At 43.0% G+C, this 19,049-nt stretch overlaps 1 protein-coding gene across 2 annotated transcripts in view; it reads right to left on the reverse strand.

Moving 5' to 3' along the window:
- Positions 1-1,438: 1,438 nt before the first annotated feature.
- Positions 1,439-19,049, reverse strand: part of SOAT1 (sterol O-acyltransferase 1) — a 29,779-nt gene continuing 12,168 nt past the window's right edge. For both annotated transcript variants that reach the window (XM_054165321.1, XM_054165322.1), the window contains exons 4-16: positions 14,570-14,718; positions 14,407-14,466; positions 13,882-13,989; positions 11,566-11,848; positions 10,466-10,544; positions 9,781-9,862; positions 9,053-9,098; positions 7,945-8,074; positions 7,402-7,499; positions 6,834-6,932; positions 5,906-6,041; positions 4,942-5,087; positions 1,439-3,910 (exon numbers count right to left, since the gene is read on the reverse strand). In XM_054165321.1, the coding sequence (XP_054021296.1) occupies positions 3,854-3,910; positions 4,942-5,087; positions 5,906-6,041; positions 6,834-6,932; positions 7,402-7,499; positions 7,945-8,074; positions 9,053-9,098; positions 9,781-9,862; positions 10,466-10,544; positions 11,566-11,848; positions 13,882-13,989; positions 14,407-14,466; positions 14,570-14,718 (1,473 nt within the window). In that variant the 3' untranslated portion in view covers positions 1,439-3,853. The remainder of the gene's footprint in view (positions 3,911-4,941; positions 5,088-5,905; positions 6,042-6,833; positions 6,933-7,401; positions 7,500-7,944; positions 8,075-9,052; positions 9,099-9,780; positions 9,863-10,465; positions 10,545-11,565; positions 11,849-13,881; positions 13,990-14,406; positions 14,467-14,569; positions 14,719-19,049) is intronic.

The raw sequence follows: 19,049 nt of genomic DNA on the forward strand, positions 1-19,049 counted from the left end.
CCCCATCCAGGAGGTCTGGGACTCCACAGAGCTGAGAGGCACAGGCAGCCTCAGGCTACCCCACATCCACTGGCTTGCAGCCTCCAGACCCCCAAAGGGAGGCCCAACTCCCCCCTCCCCATACAGGGAGCAGCAGAGGGGCCTTCTGCAATTACCTGCCAGGCAGCTCTTCTCTGGCTCCATCACCATGGAAACACAGGACTCTCCCCCACCTTCTAGGTCCTCCCTCCAGAGCCCCATGAGGCTCTGACCCACACATCTCCCCACAGGAGCCATCTTCTCAGAGCAACCCCAACATGTCTTACCCAGCCCAACTCCCCTTTGCCTTCCTGCAGCCACCATGCCCCACTGCCACCACCTCCCCCACTCCCCATTAGGCTCCTCAGAGAAGAAAGAAACAGGCCAAGGCAAATTTGTTTTCCTCCCCTAATAGCAAAATATATTTCAACTGCTGTAATACAGTAGATTATAAACAGCTCTTCTGCATGACAGAATACGGCACAGGATGCATACAGGGACCTGCTGGTGCCAGGGCTGGGGCACGCGGTGCGGCAGCTCCGCTCACACACCTCTGCCAGCACAGGTGAAGGGGCCGTGATGACTTCTTGGGAGCAAGGGAGAAGAGTGGAGGCCGAATGCGGCTGGCTCAGAGGTACTGCAGAAGCCAGTTCACAACCCTGCTGCTGCAGAGCATGTGGACTTGCTCACAGCTCAGGCTGGCCCGCTGTCCTTCCAGCCTATCTACATTCAGAAGGTGGCAGATCTGGCAGTTCAGTTCTCCTTCAGCAGGTGGATTGAACCACACAACCCATACCACCTCCTATTAAATTCATCAGGATTTCCCTCCCCCATCCCACCTCAGCACATCGCACACGCCTTACTCAGCTGTCATGGGAGTGCAGTGAGCAGCTCAGATGCAGGATTGCTCTGAGGGCTAGAAGTTAAACACCCCAACAGAAAGGATGTGCTAGGCATGAAGACTGCACACGGTTCAGTCTTCCTCAGAACAAACTGGTCTGTGTGAAAACCAGGACATTTCACCATGATAATATTGATCTTTGTGCTGTTACTGAGCAAGGAGCTGCAGCTGTACAGGCTGCCGTTCTAAAGCTGGAGGCTTCCCACCTCAAAGCTGAGGGAGTTACCATGGAAGCAAGCTGCCCAGTTCTTGTGTTGGAAGGAACCACAGAAAAACAGTACATATATATTTATATACCATTATTAAGAACTTGTAAAGGGCAGGTTGTGAACCTCAGCATCCTCGTTATTGACTGGAACACTATACTGCCAGCTCTGGCACTCACAGCCTAAGAAAACTCAAACAGACATGGCATAATTGGCTCTGATTAAACAAGCAATGTGCAAAAGACTTGGTATTTCCCCTCCAGTACTCTTTAGGAAAAAAGATGAAAATAAGCCCACATTCAAACACAAAAACCAAAGCACTCATGGAATTGAAAGTAATCCTAATTGTTAATGCCCTGACAGCACAGATGCCAGATGCCTTGATCTACAAGGCTGGAAACATCAACCTGTCCAAAACTAAGACTAGTTCCAGCAGCTGAACATCCCTCTCTGGTTGCCTTCTGCTTGCCAGATGCTCAAGCCCTCAGGCTTCAAACACTGAGGATGCTGACACAGTAAATGCTGATGGATGTTCTTTTCTTTATTTGGAATAGGGCAGTGCCAGCTGCAAGGAAAACACCAAAACTCAGCACAAAGTGCCAAGATTTCATTTCCTGTTGAGAACACAGAGAGCAGCAAGACCTGACACAGGCATCAAGGTGACAAGACCCAATCCATGACACCCTATTTGAGAGCAGTTACAGTTGTACATGAGCATTTTGAGCACCACAGCTAGGAAGTACCAGAATGAATTTCATCCTGTACTAAGGAGGTGACAAAGTTGTTTGGCCAAGAGGTGAGTATTGTGTTTGGTTTTTTTAAGCTTAGTTGCTCCAGCAATTCTGTCCTTTCCTCCTACAAAAGGTACAGTGAAAGATGTAGGATTAATCAAACTGCATGAGATGAAAGCAAACCACATTATTCCCAGGATTTTATACACTAATACTGCCAGGTTTGAGTACACACATGAAGCCCTTTCTCTGCAATTATCTCAACTGTTGCTGTCAACAGGTTTTAGCAGGAGATGTCTCCAGAGGAGAGCCACACAGGAAAGCATCATATTTGGCAAATTTGACCTGACACAGTGCAAGAGCAAGATTCCTTCTTACACAGAACTGAAAACCTGGAAGAGTTCAAGTATCACCTAGCTTTCACAAAATTAGTTTTCACTTAGGTTAGCAAAACGAGAGGCCCAAAGGACAGTCTAAAATGGGCTGGGAGGGAAGCCCATCAACAGCCCCAATACTGCTGGTATACAACACTTGGCTGTAGGAAAAGCTGTTACTAAAAACGGCCAGTAAAGAACATTTGAGTAATTCACAAAGCCCTGTGCACCAAGGTCAAGGTACCTCCACCAGGTTCCCCACCCTCTCCAGTCACAGCAGCTGCAGCTCCAGTTAAACTGGAGAGATATATACCCAGAAACTGTAAGTTCCCTTTTGTGCTTAGCATCTGACAGAACAAGGAAACTGATGGGGCTCTGCCCAATAAACAGATACTGAAACACCAAAGTCACATAAATGCTTCCTTCAGCAGAGTGCGCAGGAGGATGTTCTACCTCTCCAGAAAGAGGAGGGCAACACCTAGGAGACTGGTCTTCACCTGAAATCCCCACTGACACCAGAGCAGACACAGGCAGATGAAAAAGTAGCTCTGGCTCCAGTCATTGGGTCAACCCTCACTTCCCATTGACAGCATTAGGAGCTGCCATAACTCAGGTGGGCAAGAGGCACCAAGATGTGATGGAATACTGAACTGGATTCAGCCACTTCAGAGGAGAATGTGCTCTGTGGTAGTATTTTGCACCTTTTGCACCAAAGAAAGCCTTAACAACTTGCACACCTTCAAGCCCTTGCCAAATTAAAGCAAAAGCTCTTCTACAAGTTAATTGTGCCAAAAGAATTGATTATCTGGAGCAAGAGAAAGGAAGAGCTAGAAGAAAAACTATTCCTCTAGTCACAAGGGCCTTCAGAGAACAAAACCACTATAAATCAGCTGGGAACTTCATGAATACAGAGATAACATTTTCAGTGTGAAAATAAAAATCACAGAGAGACTGCACACACAGTGCCCTGCTTCTGCACCCCACTTTCCAATGCAGCCACCAGTGACACTCTCCTCTTCCTGTGCTCATTTTGAATTTGCAGGCAGCCCACATACATTGAATGCAGTTCAGAGCCATCAAGAAATAACTTTGGCTATTTTCAGAGCAAGGAGGCAAATATCCTGTTGCTCTGCCACTTGTCTGCATCACAGCAGCAGACAGGATCACCAAAAAAAAAAAAAAAAAAATAGAAGTTTTGTAGACATCCATCACCAAAAAGGAGGAAAACATTGCAAGGGGATGTCTCAGGAAGATGGACGGCTGCCAACAATGAGCTTTCAGCAAATCTGACTAGACTATCTGCTGTCCAGGAGAGCAGCAACTTCGGGGGATCCCTGGATGAGTAGGATTTCCAGTAGATTCCACCTTCAGCTCAATGTTTTACTGGCATGGAAATGGCTCGAAGTGGAACAGCACATAATAGATGCTGCCTATGAAGCCTGCTGCAATCCAGGTCAACTGGTTTGCCTCAGTAATGTTTAGAAAAAACCCAAAACACAGCTTCTCCCCAATAATCAGGAGGCACAAGTTCCCTTATAAAAAGTCCACGAGGAGTTAAGACGTTGGTCCCAACGCTTGGAGGACAACTCTAATCTGTGATGTCACAGCCAGAGCATAGCACTTCTACATCTTCATATGACACGACCATGAGCGTGGTTTTAAGTAGTCCAGGAACATAGGCTGCAAAACATGGAAAGGCACAAAGTGAGTTCTAGGCCAACAGCACCAGCTGTGCTACAGTCTGCTGAAGACAAACTTCCCTAACTGGAAAGATCAAACCTCATGTTCACATCCTGTGGTGCCACTCTTATACCCACTAAGCAGTGTGTGGAAGTGTAGCTACAGCCACAAGCCCATTGCCTGCCACCCACCTTACCCCCAGTTCCAATACATCAGGTTACTGCTGCATCTAGTAGTATATTGAACCAAGAAGCCAGTCCTTTACAGTGGCATTCTTCACAGAGAGAGTGATTGCCCATTGGAATGGGCTGCCCGGGGAGGTGGTAGAGTCTCCATCATTGCGGGTGTTTAGGGGGAGACTTGATGGGGTGCTTGGTGCCATGGTTTAGTTGATTAGACAGTGTTGGATGATGGGTTGGATGCAATGATCTCGAAGGTCTTGATTAGAATAGACTAGACCAGGTTAGAAGAGGAGAATCAACACTTTAAAATAAGAGTTTGCCCAAGAGTTTGCCTTTGGTTTAAAACTGCGATCAACTAGGACAAGAAGTTTTATGTAGAACATAATCTTGTTCTGCATCAACCAAGAAAATGAGAAACCCTGGCAGAATCCCAAACTGACCATTTATAGGCCATCAATCCTCACTGCTACCCACTCTGGCCTTGGAGAGGAACAACAGGCTTGGCTTTTGTGGGCCTCCTAGATAAGTTTCTCCTGACCTCCTTGGCCAAATGCTGCAGCTCCATTCATGCAGCCTGAATGGCCAAAAGTGCTCTCAAGCAGTGGCTTCTGTCCTCAGAGATGGGGGGGAAAAGACCCTCAATTTCAAGTAGTGAAACACTATCAGCACAGAAAACACTAATGAAAGCACTTCTCTTAGAAAAACCTTTCCTAGATTCTCTACAGTTTCTACACTAAGTAACTCAGCTCACTGCCAGAGTCTCATGCCATTTAATTTCTGCCCTGTCCCCACAGCAAGAAAGGACAAGCCATCCACGTGGTCAGTGATCCCACAGCAGTGGTCACTTACATTTTCTGTGGGGCAGTACTGGCGGGCATACCACTCCTGGCTGTAGAGGCAAATGATGACACCTTGGCCCAGGAAGAGGGAAGTCCACATGATCACGTTCCAGATGGGCCCTTTCCGACGGTCATTAAGGATGAAGTTGAAGAGCACTGGAAAGGGGTGAGATGAGAAGCATTGTTCAAAGAATCCTCAGGATTAAAGAAGCAAAGATCAACTTATTTCATTGGATCTTTCTCTCCATTCACTTCATCTCTACAGCAGCACAGCTACACAGTGAGGTCAGTGTAAGTGCAAGAAAATCAGATTATGCTTGGCAATAGACAAAATACTACAAGATTATGCTGACATTTACTTCCAAGAAGTTTGCCAACAAGCTGTCCCAGCTGCATGCCTCTGGGGATCAATACTGTTTGTGTTATGCTGGTGACCAAGATATGCTGGCAGACACGACCTCGAGTTTATTAGAGCCCTCTAACACATTCTTAACTCAAAACCCCAAACAAAATGCCAGAGCTCTAACTTCTAAATGAGCTCTCTTTCTCAGAGCAGCAGCAAAGCAATAGCTGTCTTACACTATGACTTTAAAGAGGAAGACTGCCAGTCTGCTGACATACAGCAATTCAACAAAGGCTTAGAGGAAGCAGTTCTATTAAAATATGTACAATGTCACATGAACAACAGTGTATCATATATAGCTTGCTTCCTCTCCACCAATGTCTTGCCCATCTAAATCCCAGGCTTGCAGACTTAGTACGTGTGTGTGTATATTCATCTACTGAACTACTCAGCTGCAAAAACACATTCACAAAGTTTGGACCCACAATTTTAGTGTCTGTTGAATAACTGGCATCATTAGCAGAAGGGCAAACCATGCTTGTTTAAAAAAAAATACCAAACAACCACAACAAACCAAACAAACCCCACAAACTCCACAACCCAGTCACATACTCTCTTCCTGGGAACTTACTTCCAAAGCACATGAACAAGCAAAAGAGAACTGGATAGAAGAAGCCGAAGCAGATGCTCAGAACATATTCATGCACAGCAGCTGACACTGTGAAGACAGACAGCATAGCTGCTGCCTTGAACTTCTTACCAAAAAACTGGAAGAGAGAAGAATGCAAACTATTATAGGCTATTCTGCTGTGGTTTTAGTTGGGTTGCTTCAATGTTGTCTATTTTTTTTTCCCCCACGAGAGTTAAGAATCAGATCAGGATCAATGTTTACAAGTATCTAAAGAGTGAGTGTCAAGAGGATGGGGCCAAACTCTTCAGTGGTGCTTAGCAACAGGACAACAGGCAATGAACATAATGGGAAAAACTTCTTTCCTGTAAGGGTGCCAGAGCACTGGAAGGGGCTGCCTGGAGGGTTGTGGAGTGTCCTTCTCTGGAGACTTTCAATGCCCCCAACGGACGTTGCGATCCTGAGCAACCTGCTCTGCGCAACCCTGCTTCAGCTGGGAGGCTGGACTAGGTGATCTCCAGAGGTCTCTTCCAACCTGCCCCAGCCAAGAAGCATACAGGAAATACTAAGTGCCTACAGCACTTAGATTTTTAGGTACTTTTCTTCAGGCACATTTCTGGTCTCCTGCATTAAGTATTCAGGTTGAGCACACTCATGAAATATCTATCACAGCTCATCAAGCCAGTGCAACATGACTTCAGACTGTTGAGTCAAATTGTTAAACTCCTGTGTCTCAGACACGTTTTCATTTGCTAAGGATTTGAAAATGAGCAGCAGATCTCTAAAAAGCACAGTGGATGCCTGCAACAGCTGAGACAACACATTTTTGTGCTCCTCAATGGACAGTGATGCTGCATCTTGACAGATGCACTGTCTTACTCAGCAGTTAAATGTTTAATCACCAAAGAGAACACATCTGCTTGTTACTCACCCAAAGGAAGTCCCTGTAGGCATAGTAATAGAGCCAGTCATGAACTACCACATTCCAGGTTCGGTAGTAGTTAGCATAGGAAGTGGAGTTCCACCAGTCCTGAAAGCACAGTTCAAAGAGGATACACTTAATTAAGCATAAAACATCCTACAGGTCTCTTGGATGGAAAGTTGAAAAATACTAGTCAGAATAATACCAAGCTAATATCACAAGCTGCACCATAAAATAATGCATTCCACTGCACTTTCATGATTCTACTCTGTACATAAAAGTTCTGTTTTATCACAAACACCACTGGCTAGGATGATAATGGAATAAAACCAGTACTAACAGAGCTATGAGGTCTGATGGCTGGTTGTTTGTGCACAGGGCATGCTACCCTAAAAACAAGTCAGGCTGCCACGAAGTCAGGTCTGTCGTACAGCACAGCAAACAAACTTAAGCCTTAATGGCGTAAAGCAAACAAAGCTCTGTAGGTGCTTCATTTGGCAAAACAGTGATTGTTCAGCTTCTTCCTCTTTCCTTTAGGAAAATGACTCTTAGAAGCTTCATAACTCCTGCTTCTTACCTTATAGAACATCCTGTCTGCAAAGCGCATCATCTCAGCAAATGCGTTGAGCCAACAGTGAAGGAAGGCAAAGAAAACCAGGAAGAGAATCAGGACACCTAGAAACAAGGCAGAAGCAAATTTTGTAGTTTTTTCTTCTCAGCTATAAGCAGGAATATGAAATACAGTCAAATCTTACAGGCATGGACATTGCTGAGCTTTGTGCTGCCTACACAAAAAAGTGTACAAGCATTGCAGTTTCTCACCAGACCAGACCATGCCTGCCCCAGAGGAAAACAGCAAGGCTGCCAGAGCCTAGGACCCAACTTTGAAGACTGTTACATTAACACACAAGCTTTTATTTTCTAGTGCTGGTTCTAAAGTTTAACACCATGACTCTCAAGCCTGCTCACAACACCTCCATGGCAGGGGGGTTGGATAATCTTTGAGGTTCCTGACAATTCTGTGATATTTTCAAGTCACAAATACATCTCATATGAAGTGTTTCCCCTCCCTTCCACCTCTTCCATAAGGGTAACAGTCATTCATGACTCCAAGTCTTACCTGGCAGAATAGAATTGAAAATGCAGAGGACCAGCCCTCGAAGATTGAAGGTTTCTTGACTGCTGTTGCGGAACTGAGGAATGCAGAGTCTCACAAAGATGTAGTAGGCATAGAAAAGTGATCCAAGCACCTGGAACAACAATGTAAAACGTCTGACACTGTTACAGAAATGCACAATTAACACATTGCCAGTTGCCAACCCTAGGACAGAAGCAGCAGCTACCAAGTCAAAACAATCTATGTCACACTGCTGCTAATAAACTTCCTTAAGGGTCCAGGCTGAAAGTAAGCCACAGTCAACTGCTTAACATACACATCCAGGAGCAAAATTAACCTGGCTATCCTACTGCAGCATCTCTAAGTTTCTCCTAGATCTATAAACTCAGAAGTTATGACACAAAAGGTTCATGCTGATGTTAAGTGGGGAAGTACCCTGTGACCTAGGTACTATTTACTTCCAGAAATAATTGAAAAATATTCATTGTAGTTAAATCAAATAGTAAAGCTAAAATTTTCTTTTATCTCAAATGAGATACTTACAGATCAAGCCACCTCAGCCTCTCTCTAGCTCATGAACTCACTTTCTGGAAGCTGAGGTCAAAATGCAAGCCACTGCTTTAAATACTCTTTACTGCTGCAAGCCAGATGTGTGCTTTGCACCCTTTTTTGTCAAAGAGTAAGCAGCCAAAGGCCTTTTCATGCTTCACCTTTTCTTCTGTCTTATTGTTTTGCTGTTTGAAACATGAATACATTGTGTGTCTGTAAAAGTTTCAATCACACAAAGCCATTACTGGAAACACATCCATGAGAAGTTATTAAGGCTCACTTTCAGGAGAGTGGAGATCAGGTCAGCCTTAAGCTCCAATAAGCCATGAAGATTTGGACTCCAGGTCTCATTATTTCAAACCTGGTCTGAATACTTGCCAACAGGTAGCTGTGCCAGTGCACCACAACACAACAGCAGTGTAAAGAAAGCCACTAAAACACAGTATTCTTTGCTGGTTAGCCCAAACCAAGTAAACAGCAATTTAATGCCAAAGGGGAAACTGTTCAGGAACAGTTTAGATGATCTCTGAGGCTGCATTCCTCAGACAGATCCACTACTCACCTGTGCAAACTTGGTAGCGACATAACCCCATCTTATCGTGGGATTCCTAGGAAAAAGAGCACATGATGATATCTTACCTAGCCAGGACCTCAAAGCAGCGAAAACCTCCTTTCACTTACTGATTTTGCTGATTTATACTGTGAAAAAAACCTCAGAATTCTTAATCTCCTGCTATCTAAGAGATGACTTCTGAAATTGCTGATTTCTCACTTTCAGCAGGACAATGATGGCAATTCCATAAATGGAGATGTATCTGGAGGGCAGCATTATGCAATTAGGTAGGAGGTGGTGATCTGCCCAGTAGTCACATAAAGGACTGCTGACTTGACACTGCCAAAATGCAACCCAGCAAAGCACAGAAAAGTCTGGAAGTTCCCAGTGTTAAATAAAGGCCTCTGCCTGCCTCCTCAAACTCAAGAGCCAGGGCTGCCTGTTAGCACCACACAAACCAACATGAGCACGGTGCAGGAACTGTGTATTGCTGGCCATTCAGTACTAAGTTCTTAATTTGTTACACTTCAAGTGAACTTCTCAAACCAATAAAACCAGCACTGTAAAGCTAAATAATACTGGTGGTAGAGCAAATTTTTATGATCAAGTCCTGCCCTTGCCCTTAACTGCATTTTTATCGAAACTACAACTCAAACTGAATAGATTGCATCCAGAGATGCTTAACCTAGTTCAGTTTTCACACTACTTAAGTGTTGATTTGGTGATGCTCACGTTACCTGGGATAGCTGTCTCTGTAGATGAGGGTGGGAGCAAAGAGGAAATACAGGTACTGAGAAATTCTGGGAATAGGAACTGTGCCTGGAAAAGGGGGAAATAAAAAAAATAGGACACACTGAAATCTTTTTGCTTACTGACAGTTCAGTTAGTTTTTCCAGTGTCCTTTTAAAACATACAAGCCTTCTAACCTCAGAAAACCTATAGTCTGGAACTAAAGGTATGGGATTTGCAGAGAATAAAACTAGACCTATCAGATAGGATCACCACATCGTGAAGCACAGTTAACAAGTGAAGTTGACTAACAGGTCACGTCTCGCTGAAAGAGCTTCTGTGATAGCTATCATCTCAACTAGAGCACTGAACTGGGGGCATGCAAGCAGACTCTACACACTTTTTGCTCCTAAAAGTGGAAATAAGGAGTCCTGCTGAAGCAAGACTTAAGACACAGAGATGACTTGGACCTGAACAACAGCCTAGCTTATTGACTGTTACCACATGAAAAGGTTCACGCTGAAATTATGATGCTGAAGATCAGCCTAAATTCTTATCATCTGCCCATCCAAAGCCTCCTATTCAAATCCTACCTCTCCAACTCATGAGGGCAACTCAAAGTAAGGGAGGGAAAACAAAGACTGGTTATCCACTGCTGTTAAAAAAAACCAACACACAGGGCAAGTTACTCACTGGATTTGTCCTTTACAGAGGACAGGACTCTGGGGACATTCTCCCGGATGAATGAATGAGCCTTCATAACTAGACGAACCTGTAAGGCCAAGAGAATCAATTTAATACACTCAATTTCCCAGCTTACCAATAAAATTGGATCAAGCATTTTAAGACACCACCTTTCAACACCTCAGTTTCTCTCCAGTTTACCTCTTTGAAAATGGAAGCTAGGCTGCTGCTTCCTCTACCCACAAGCCTGTATTTAAAACACTGCAAGGTGACACATGCAGTAATCATGGCTCAGGACAGTCAAAACAGATCTCATTACACTCACAAGACCACAGCATACACAAGGGCACTGAATAACACCAGCAAGTCACTAACCAATTAACATGAAAGTTAAAACAGAAGGAAAACCCCCAGCCTATCCATTTCAATGGATCTGTATGTTATAGTCTTGAAATTGACTCCTTGAAGTTAGGTGTGTTCTAGCATGTTTGAATAAGGTAGTGCCCCACATAAGTATTCCACAGCTGTCAGCAGGTTTTTTTGGTTTACACCAAAGGACCAAAAGGACATCTAGTCCACAGTTAATTCTTTAAGCCCACACTCATCTCTGATCAGCCTTGTTTTAACCTGATGGTCTGACCAGTCCTTCACCCTCTTGCCCTCTCCTGGTCCTTTTCCCCAAAGAAAATTCCCCTTTGAATAAAGTTCTAACTAGAAGACAAAGACAGCTGCTTCTTGGAAACAGAAACAGGAACCACTTGTTGACTATGTATTTGTCTTCCCTCTCTTTTTTTATGTTAAACAGGAACATTACAACTTCCTTGTGAATTACAGCACAACAGGTTCTTAAAATGTGGTTTATGCATTTAGCATTTGCAAGACAACTAGAAATAAACAGAATTTCAGCCTTGATATGGGTAAAAATCTAAGCAATTTGCAGGTCAAAATGAAGGTTGGTATCTGATTTTTCCTCATTAGACTCACTGCTTCTAAACCTGTCTTGAAGTCAAAGACAAACTCCATTGACAGTCCTGGCTTAATTTAGCAGCATTTGACTCCTTGGGGAAACCAAGGTTTAATCTATCCAACAACACTGGGCAGGGACCTACCTGTTCCAGTATTACAATGAAACGGGAAGCTGGAGGCAGGGCGTATGATATAGCAACATAGGTTGGTCCAAAACCAAGCCCAGCTGTTTGGAAGAGTGTGAACAACATTCCATAGAAGAAAGAGTAGATCACACGGTGGGAGGACCTGCCGTAGCCTTGGGCCCACCAGACGAAGAGGTTGTACGGAACGATAACGGTGGCACAGAACATGCACAGCCAAGTACAGAAGACAACTGGGAACTTTCCAAAAACAAAGACCAAGAGATCAAATCCTAGGACCAGCCTAGAGGGTACAAGGAAAGAGACAATAATCAGTCTGTTGTTTCATTAGAAGTACTTCTACTCCACTAAGCAACCCAAAAAAGCATAGCTTCCAGATCATAACTGCCTGACAGTATAAAGAGAAACAACTGTGGCAATTTTCATCTCAGAAGCAGAGGGCTGTGTGTAGAAGGTTTAGGTGACCACCCACAAGCACACCAGGAAATAAGAAATGAAGGACTTGTGCCATCAACGCTGTCAAGCACAGCTTACCTTCAAATCCCACAGAGCTTAAGCACATCTTTAAGATCAGCATGTGCTTTAAAGCGTATGCTCAAGCTCATCCCTGCTAAGAACAAGCACATGACTAAATGATCCACTGTTGAACCAGGGTCCAAAAGAGTGTGGAACTCTCCCAGGACATCATCACTATTATGTTAAGAATTAGTTCTTCCCAGGAGTTTAATACCCAAAGAGGTTTTTTCCCCTCACCTCTATAGGTGTGAGGTATTTTAACATCCAGCACTTAAACTTAGTTTAATTCTGCTTTGTGAAATCTGTAGGCATTCCACATGGATTCAGTTTAGAGGTCACCCAAAAGGCTTAGGGTCATTAGATGGTCAGTCCAAAGATGTCCAAGTAGTGTGCATTAGGTACTCAAACTATAGTCAAGCTTAAAACACATGGACATAAAGAATGTTCAACCTTACTGGCTATCAAAGTCACAAGAGCTTGCTCCGATGTGTAAGCAGCTCTTCTAAATCAAGGTCAGAAGAGAAGGTAGTATAGAGTGCATCAACACAATTAATTTGTTCTCATATGGAGACACAGCTGCAAACTGGATCTGAATTATCAAACCTAGCCATGATTTTGTGTTTTTTTTTTTTTTTAGTTAAGTAATCAGAGAATGCAGGCCTATTGAAAGCTCTCCTCCCAACATTCATACATGATTAGTTTAGGAGCAGATAAACAATATTCAATAGTACACCAGTCTGTCCTTACACCTAGTCAAGAGGCACAATGATTATCATCAAGATACAGCTCCAGTTTTGTACACTGAAGATCAGATAATCAGCAAGATAAACACGTAATCCTACTTGTGTACATGAAGTGGAGCTTGCCAAAAAGATGCTATTTAAAGCAGCAAGCAAGTGTTAGGAAAGCAGTCTTTCACAACCTTGTTCAGAACTGGCTACCTGCAAAGCACAATCTTAAGAGAGGCTGTGCCAGTATCCCTGAGAATTTTTCTTTTTCCCAGGAAAAACAAAAAGTTCTATTTTTATTTAAGCACAAGTACAGCGTGCCAGAACTGGCAGTTGTGAAAAGAGAGCTGCCCAAGTAGTTAAAGGTTTTCCAGAGTCCTCCTCCAAGTAATCTGAGTGGCTGAAAACTACCATTTGATTAAAGATTTTCAACTGAAGTAGATAGACCACATGCAATGATGACCTCCCTCCTTCTGTCAGTCTTCTGATGAACTAAGGCTGAACTGTGCTGTCCATCATCCCCACAGAATACACCAACCTGTAGGATCTTCCTAGTATCTAGCTATCCAATCTGAAATGGCCATATCCCCTTTGAAAGGAATTCCAGCATGGATTTTAAGTATGTCAAATTGAAACCTCCCCTTCCAGGCTAAGGGGAGACCTCACCAGTTTCTACAACCACCTGGAAGGAGGTTGTAGGAAGGTGGGTGACAGTCTCTTCTCCCAAGTCTCAAGCAATAGGACAAGAGAAAATGGCCTCAAGTTGTGTCATGGGAGGTTCAGGTTGGATATCAGGAAAAAAAACAATTCACAGAAAGGGCTGTCAAGCCCTGTAACAAGTTGCACAGGGAAGTGGTGGAAACCCCATCCTGGAGGGATTTGAAGCCATGTAGATGTGCTGAGGGACAGTTTAGTGGTGACTTTGCAGTGCTGGGTTAACAGCTGGACTTGATCCGATAGGTCTCTTCCAACCAAGCGTCCCTCTGCACCCTTCTGAAGCTTCATGTACATCTGATGCTACAGAAGCAAGCACTTTCCAACCCTGGCCCATGACTTTCCAAGGCATTCTTACCTTCCTTCATCAATGAAGTCTACTAGAAGTGTGCTGAGGATGAAGACGATGAGAAGAGCGATGAACATGTGGTAGATTGTCCTGATGTGACTCACTTCAAACAGCTCACTGAAGGAGAGATGCAAATGCTGTCAGGCCATCACAGCAAACCTCCAGTATGTCAGCTCTCAAAGTGTTTCACTGTAAGGTGACATCATTGCCATCCCAATTCAAAAGACTGAAGTTAACATACAATTTGGCTGTCAGTCTGCACAAACACCTCCTTGGTTTATACAGAAAGAATAATTAGCCATTATCTCAGTGGTTCTGGGAGGATTGTAATTAAGGTTTACCACTCGTGGAAGCCTGCAAGCTGTAGTAAAGATGTTTTAGGAAAAAACAGAGGAGCTTAAACAGATCAACCCAGGCAGATCAGCCCACAGGGGTCTGAACATACATGGGTGGCATTGGGAAGAGTACCTGAAAAGCAAAGGCTAGCAAGTTTGCCTTTTCAGTCAATTTAACAGAAAATGCAATGTTACTCACTCCAATAAGGACCTTCTGGCAGTAAAGATCTTCCCATGTTCTGGAGGGGCCCTCAAGGTCCTGCAAACAGAGGAGAACATTTGAGACAAGAAAGGAAATAAACCTTCCAAAAAACCAAGAAAACCTGTAACAAGGTTATAGGAACAGTTTAAAACTAACTTACTTGGCTTTGTACAGTTCCTTTTCTGAGCTGGAAGCTGGGAAGAGGGAGGCTGAAGATGAGGAATCCAAGAGTGCCGATTTTGCCACCAAACTGTTCACAAACTCTGTGAAGTGGCTGTCCACCTCCTTCATGAAAACTGGCTTCAACTGCTGACAGAGTGAAAACAGAGCAGAAAGTTGTTCAACTCTCTGGATACATTTTCATAAAAGATTTCTATCATTTCTAATATTTACATTCCTTTCTATCCCAGAGCAGGACATTCCTGTACTATTTGCCAACAGCTGGAGCCAACTTTGAGTAATGTGCAACACAGAGGACCAAAGCAAACACACTGATCTTCATATATATATAAATCTGCAGCAACGGGTACTTCAGTTATTTCAAGGTGCCAAGAAAGTTGAGCTAAACTTCATACTTTTCTTATTTTCTTAAACCAGAATTACATCCTTAGCATACAAAACAAGTATAAACAAGATTTACTTTTTAGCCCATCTAGTGTTATTGCAAGCAGTATGGACCTTTTCGTTCTTGTGGCTAAGCAATCACCATCGACGTTCTCACGCATTAAAGCAGTCAATGACAAGACTGCAGGAAGGACAACCAAATTTACCCTTCCACTGCTACCAGTTTTTGGATGAAACTTTTGATGTATCACAGAAATTACAGAATGCACAGAGATACTGTCAGTAAAGCAACAAAACACATTAAGACTAAGTAGTGAGAGAGACAAAACTGGTAGCAGCAAGACTGAAGTTCAAGAATTCAGGGGATCAAATAGCCCTGTTGAATCGCCCCCACACTCTTGTCTTCAGACAGCTTTATACAGGTTATCCTCTTTGTTACAGGCAGTTGTGACAAAGTTGTACCATTTTCAGCCTAGTTTTATGGGCTACCCTAGACTGTAAGATTGCTTGCTTTACCTGAAAAAATCATCACATTACTTAACACTCTCAATAATAAATAAGTTATCCAGACAAGGACTATAACTCATCTTCAAAAGACAGACTGTAAAATGCCAAGATGTTCTCCCTTTTGTCTGTCTGAAGACTAGCATATGTAATCCTTTCCTGCACTTGCCATCTGCTGGATCTGCTATTTAGTCTCAAAACAAACTTCCAAAGACCTCATCTCTCCCACCTGAAGCAGAGTTTTTAAAACTACATGCATTTAGAAGACTCCTCACAATAAAATGGTTGAAGTTATTTATTTCTGCAGAAAGTGACATGCTGAACAGTTTTTGATTATGGTGCAAATTCTCTTACTCTCTCTATAAAGAGAGGATCTTGTGATTTGCACAGTGTAAGGTGTTATTGACTAGAAAAAAGCAGACAAAATTAATTCTCTCAAGCAAAGAAAAAGGCAACATTCACTGTTTCAGTGAGAACTTGGGGAATCTAAATATCCTAAGACCTCTGAGAATTCAGTTCCTTATTCTCAGGTGCCGACACCAAATGGTTTTCCCAATGCCTGAGCCTAGTGATGAGGCATGGCTGAAAATTATCTCCTGAGCTCCTGAACCACAAGGCTTTGAGCAGTACTGGTTTTGATGCAAAAGAACAGGCATGAGGTCTAACAAGAAAAATCCAGGAAAACAGGAGCTCATAGTTCTAAGCTGCAACAGTGACAGATTTGTCTCTTACACAGACCTCTTTCCATAGCTGTGTTTTAAGGAATCTGTTTCCACTGATGGACGCTTGTCATATGGCCTTCATTTTCCAAGCATGCTTCAATTGGCTTTGTACAGTAGATCACCAAAGAAACTAAGCTAAGCTTGCAGGCTAACAAAATATGTTAACAGATGATGTTTTCTTACAAAAATGCTACTGTTTGATGTGACAACAGCCAAGTAAGCAAGTATAACATTCTGGCAGGGAATATAGGACAATCTGAAGTGAGCCCTCAAGAGCACAAGACCCTGAAATCAAAACACATCAGAATTCTACAATCCTCGTGTTTCAGAGTGGTCAGATCCAGAGAGATCTCTTTAAACAGAAGCTGCATTAGAAGAAGATTAATATTTAATATAATAAAAACATTTCTCCCTTATTTGGCAGCTGCCAGTATAGAATAAACAAGTTTCACCTATACTTAATAAAACAGAAAGTCTTACAATCTGGCTGCTCTTAGATATTGCTTAGCTATTTGCAGAGAAAAGGGTTGTTTCTGCAAGAAACATGGACTTGTTCCTTTAAAAACAGGAGAAAAAAAGCCCAAACCAGTGAGTGCTTTGGAACTACAACTCCTAAAAGACAACACTCATGCTCTCTGGCACAGCCTGCTTTTACCAGCATACCACCCCTAACCAAGAAAATCATATAGAAATTCCTGCTCCTCTTGGAAGGCTCAGATTTCCATGGCAAACAAAGCACTATTCATTACTACCCAAACCCTGTCTTTTCCCTCCAGTCCCTCCCCATTTTTCAGCCTATTCTGTCAGCAAGACTTTAACAGAAATTATCTCCTTAAACTACCTCTTCCCCTCATTTAGCACTCTGCTGATACTGCCTCCACCTAACAGAACCCTCCAGGGTTGACAGCAATACATGTATGCATTTGGATTGGGAGAGCAGAGCATGAGTTCTCACTAAATAAAACTAGATCACTAGACTCTACAGTAACCAATTCCAGACAACACAACTGCACAACATACTGTGCTCTATTATTAGTTATCATTACTGCCATTCAAGGGCAATCTACTGGAGCAATTGCCAGAGTGACTGGTAGTGCTCACTAAGGCAAGGGCATCCCACCCACACACCAAAGAAATGAAATTTAAAAGAACATCTCCCACCAGCCTTCACCATAACAGGGCATGGATGCAGAGACAGCCTCCTGGTAGCTTTTCCCAATACAGAACATTTAATCAAGAGTTTGCTAAAGTATGCTTGAAGTCTCAGGCAAGGAACAGGACAGATCCTTTCAGCTGTCATCCTTAAATTTTAAACAAAAGAATCAGATCATTACAAAACCAGAAGTGGTGGGGGAGGTGTCAGCTGGAAGATGACCAATAATTGATGAGAAGTCTGAGAAATATGGGGGATGTAATCCTGTGTCTTACTTTACAGAGAGAAGTTCCTCAGTGCTTCACTCCATCTAACAGATTTAGTCATTTCAGTCACAGAAACAGGACAACATCCAGCCCTGACCAAGTGACAGAAAACATCATTCTTGGTGCAGTTTAGGATGAACAAAGACCTAGATTTTCTGACTGGACTGCAGGTGCATGAACAACACCTAGCATCTATACAAATCCTATTTAAACCAGTGGGAGTTGACCATGACCAGCCCTTTCCAGAAGTCAAGCATCTGTCTAGACCTCAGATACCTATCACCTAAAAGGTAACCAGCAATCCAAGTCTTTGTTCACTGATCACACAACAAAAAGGCCCAGGCAATCCAGGAATTTTGCAGCAGATGGAGTGTTTTTATTCAGCCACATAGTTATTGTTGTAGCTTTGAGGTATGTTAAAGAAATGTGCAAAACCTCAAGAGTTTAAAAACCTGAACTCCCCATGTTTTGGGAGAAACTTCAGCAATTTAAGTGCCACTGCTGGTTTTCTACAATTCTCTTGGTAGGCAATTCTCTTGCTACAAGTGTCTCAAAGTTGGTGGCCAGAAAATAACTTAGAAATGAGACATTCCTGAAGAAAGAAATCCAAGATCAAGCTGTCCCCTTGCAACCAGCTAGTGTTCCCTGGAACTTAGAAAGCTACATGTGCTTAACAGTCAAAGCTTTCTACTGCAAGCATCTGTTGCCAACCCAGTGACTGGCAGTAGTTTTGTCTGAGAAAAGATACAAGGCTTGCTCTGTCATGTCCTCTGTAAGAATCATTCAGACCATGTACAAAATAAAAATCAGAGCTATTTTTTTTCCTATGTGCTGGATTTTAGGAGTTTCAGCACAAAAAGCAGTACATCCTTTGCAGAAGACATTTAAATATGCTTTAGTTATGTCTTTTAACTTACACACCACTTATAGAAATGAAAAAACCCACCAACTTTTAACTAGGAAAACATCTCCATGGTGCATGGTATTTTCTCTATTATTGGAAGTAGCCACTCCCTTAATATTCATGAAAGGGTGACACAGTTAGATTACTTCATCTTTACCATTGAATTCTCTGCAATAAAATGAAGCAAGAGTGCAGGACGATTTGCCCTGGAGAACACAAGTGCTACAGAACAATGGTTAACAAGGAGGGTGCAACTCATTGTTAGCCAACTTTGCTTAATTTGGGCATAAATCACCTTAACATAAGCTAAGACAATGGCAGCCCACACAGATGAAAATGACAGTAGAAATACCCAGTGCTATTTTCTTTGAGGATATTGCTCACTGGCAAGAAGAATGGGACCAAGGCTCAGGAAGATGTCATCTCTACTGCCAGGGGCAACAGAAGCTGGGGGATACTGACTACTTACTACCCTTTAGTCAATGGTTAGCAGGACACAGAGCATTTCAAAGACTAAATAAGCAAGC

The sequence above is a fragment of the Dryobates pubescens genome, chromosome 11 (assembly GCF_014839835.1).
Source record: "Dryobates pubescens isolate bDryPub1 chromosome 11, bDryPub1.pri, whole genome shotgun sequence".
Lineage (NCBI taxonomy): Eukaryota > Metazoa > Chordata > Aves > Piciformes > Picidae > Dryobates > Dryobates pubescens.